The sequence below is a fragment of the Balaenoptera ricei genome, chromosome X, assembly GCF_028023285.1.
Source record: "Balaenoptera ricei isolate mBalRic1 chromosome X, mBalRic1.hap2, whole genome shotgun sequence".
Lineage (NCBI taxonomy): Eukaryota > Metazoa > Chordata > Mammalia > Artiodactyla > Balaenopteridae > Balaenoptera > Balaenoptera ricei.
The window spans coordinates 65,917,520-65,920,869 of record NC_082660.1 but is presented as its reverse complement, the minus strand read 5'-3'; the positions used below and the strand labels follow the sequence as shown (position 1 = coordinate 65,920,869).

General features: G+C 39.9%; 1 protein-coding gene across 1 annotated transcript; it reads left to right on the top strand.

Moving 5' to 3' along the window:
• The first annotated feature begins 513 nt into the window (after positions 1 to 513).
• Positions 514 to 2,846, top strand: LOC132357249 (nucleosome assembly protein 1-like 2). The gene has a single exon (XM_059910535.1). It carries the CDS (start codon positions 683 to 685, stop codon positions 2,072 to 2,074), a length of 1,392 nt encoding a protein of 463 aa, XP_059766518.1. The 5' UTR covers positions 514 to 682; the 3' UTR covers positions 2,075 to 2,846.
• Positions 2,847 to 3,350: the final 504 nt, after the last annotated feature.

The window sequence follows — 3,350 nt, the reverse complement described above, 5'->3', positions numbered from 1 at the left end:
AACTTTCTCTTAACTCTTTTGAAATTATAAAAATATAATACCAGTTGAAAACTGAAAGGATAAACTAATAAAACCTGGTTTCTAGAAAACTTGGGTAGTGGTGTGGGACGAGTGGGAGGTGGATGAATCAGCCATATTAGAGAACCTGGAAAAGTGAGCAGAGTTAGAAACTTGATAAATCTATTAATTTATTGGCTCTTAGTTTGTCAATCACGTCAGCCCAGCAAATGAAGTTAGAATAGAGTCGTGGGGGAGGGAGGGTGTGACGCAGCAAGCTATTTGCACCAAGAAAATCCAGCCGAGAGACAGCTGCGTAATCATATTGCGGCACCGTTTTTACTTGCAGCAGCTGCTGCTTGCGGAGGACATCAGCCGACTGCGGCTCTCTGCAGTCTCTGGCCCGCTCCTGCAGGACCGGTCCACTGCGGCCATTGCTATTCTCTGCACCCCAGCCCGGCCACCGCTGCCTCTGTCCTGTTCTCACAGCCTCAGCACCGCCTTCATCCTGGCAGCAGCCTCGACCGTCGCTCCCAGCTCCCGTATCGCAGTCCGACCACTACCGTACTTTCCACCTCTGCCCCAGCCACCGCCGCTTCTGATATTCCGGTGAGTCTTTCCTTGCGGAGGTCAGGTCTCCTGATCTTGGCGGTAGCCACCTTAGGCGTGTGAGGTCCTTTGAAAAATGGCCGAGTCAGCCGACCACAAGGAACTGTTAGAATCCAGTCAAGAAGAGGCTGATGATAAGGTAATGATGGAGGGGCCTAGGGAACAGCCGGAGCGCGGTGAAGATGCCGCAGCTGGGCCTGGAGATGATGGGGAGCGCGGTGAAGAAGCCGCCGCGGGGCCTGGGGAAGAAGGGGAAAAAGGTGAAGAGGCTGCTGCTGGGTCCGGGGATGGCGGGGAAAAAGGTGAAGATGCTGATGAGGACTCAGACCCCGACCGTCCAAAAGGACTTATCGGTTATCTTTTAGATACAGACTTTGTTGAAAGTCTACCTGTGAAAGTTAAATACCGTGTGTTAGCCCTAAAAAAGCTTCAAACTAGAGTGGCCAATCTAGAATCCAAATTCCTAAGGGAATTTCATGGTATTGAAAGAAAGTTTGCTGAAATGTATCAACCTTTATTGGAAAAAAGACGTCAGATAATCAATGCAATCTATGAACCTACAAAAGAGGAATGTGAATATAAATCAGACTCTGAGGACTATGATGATGAGATGTATGATGAGGAAGAGATGTGTGGTATTGAGGAGGGTCTGCTACATGACTATATAGATGAGGATGACGGTTGTGAAGAAGATTATTATGATTATGCTATTGAACAGGATGATGATGATGATGACGACGACAATGATGACGACGACACCGAGGCAGCTGGAGATGAGAATAAAGAAGAGGATCCTAAAGGAATTCCTGATTTTTGGCTGACTGTCTTAAAAAACGTTGACACACTCACTCCTTTGATTAAGAAATATGATGAGCCTATTCTGAAGCTCCTGACAGATATTAAAGTGAAGCTTTCAGATCCTGGTGAACCTCTCAGTTTCACGCTAGAATTTCACTTCAAACCAAATGAATATTTCAAAAATGAGCTGTTGACAAAGACCTATGTGCTGAAGTCAAGGCTAGCGTATTATGATCCCCATCCCTATAGGGGAACCGCGATTGAGTATTGCATAGGCTGTAAAATAGATTGGAATGAAGGAAAGAATGTCACTTTGAAAACAGTCAAGAAAAAGCAGAAACACCGGATCTGGGGAACAATTCGAACTGTGACTGAAGATTTCCCCAAGGATTCATTCTTCAATTTCTTTACTCCTCAAGGAATCAACTCAAAGGGAAAGGATGGAAATGATGATTTTCTACTTGGTCACAATTTACGTACTTACATAATCCCAAGATCAGTATTATTTTTCTCAGGTGATGCACTTGAATCTCAGCAGGAGGGGGTAGTTAGGGAAGTTAATGATGAAATTTATGACAAAATTATTTACGATAATTGGATGGCTGCAATTGAGGAAGTTAAAGCCTGTTGCAAAAATCTTGAAGCAATAGTAGAAGACATTGATCGCTAAAGCAGAGTGTACATGGCCCTGAAATTAATTGCCCTAGATCTAGTTACTCAAGTTATAAGAAGTTAATTACATTCTTGTGTTCTTAATTTTTCTTGTAGTGTCAGTTATAATGTATGTCTCAGAAATATAAGAGAAGTTCAAATACTAATTCATTTGACCTTGCATTTTAGTAGTAGAATACCTTCAAGAAAGTATTTACTGTGGTAAATGATTTAAGACATATTAATATAATGTGTAGTTTAATCCTTCTGAAGTCCTTTTGTCATGTAGGTATTAATCTGTAGCTGTGAATATTATCAGAAATGCAAAATGATGTCAATGTTTATTCCAAAAGAAAATCTTGGGGAACCAACCCAAGGTTCTTTTCCTGTTGTTTGTTTCTTGCATTTGTGTTTTCTTAGGACTTTAGCTAGTGGATTTAATTTTATTGTGCCTGCTTCAATTTGCAATAAAAATGCAATAGAATTTAAAACTTGAATGCTTAAGAAAAAGCCTGTATATGGTTAAGAATTTCAGGCAAAACCACATTTATTGCTAATAACAGCTTGTTCATAGGCTCTTGTATTTTATGTGACCATGATAAATAATGAAACTTAGTCATATTGAGGTTATCAGTGAAGTGTTAATCACAGTATTCTCCAAAGGTTGCCACATATTGCTCTGTGTAATTGTGTAAACTGTAATTACAGTGTATAATTTCTCTTTTCCTATAGTACTTAATCATTCATTGAAAGTGATCACTTTATTATTCTGAAAAGATTTTTCATGTTCCTTCACCACAAAATAAAATGAATAAAAATTTCAGTGTTTCATGTTATAAAAGTGATCTTTTTTTTATTATAAAAGTAATATGTTTATTGGAGTACTGAAAACCATATACCCATTCCCCAAAGATAAGCATTGCTTATGTTTTGATTTATTTTCTGCTCTTCTTTTTCTGAGTGTTTATATATGCCTGCAAATTTACTAAAACTCTGCTTAGACGGGCAAAGAAAGTGTATCTTTTTATTGTTTATAACTGATCTAGTCTTAATCATGAGTCCACCTCCACCTCCCAGGGCTGCAGGGAAACAAAAATCTCAATTTTAATCAATCCGGTAAATTCACTGCCATTTAATAATTAAAACACTCCAAAAATAGCAGGCTTATGTGTGTTAGTCTATATTTCAGATTTACCTACTCTTCCACAATGTCATCTGGATGTATAGGGGCTTATATTGCTTTATGACATTGGTTGGGGGTGCACTGACTGGGGACAATGAGATGTGGTTGGTCA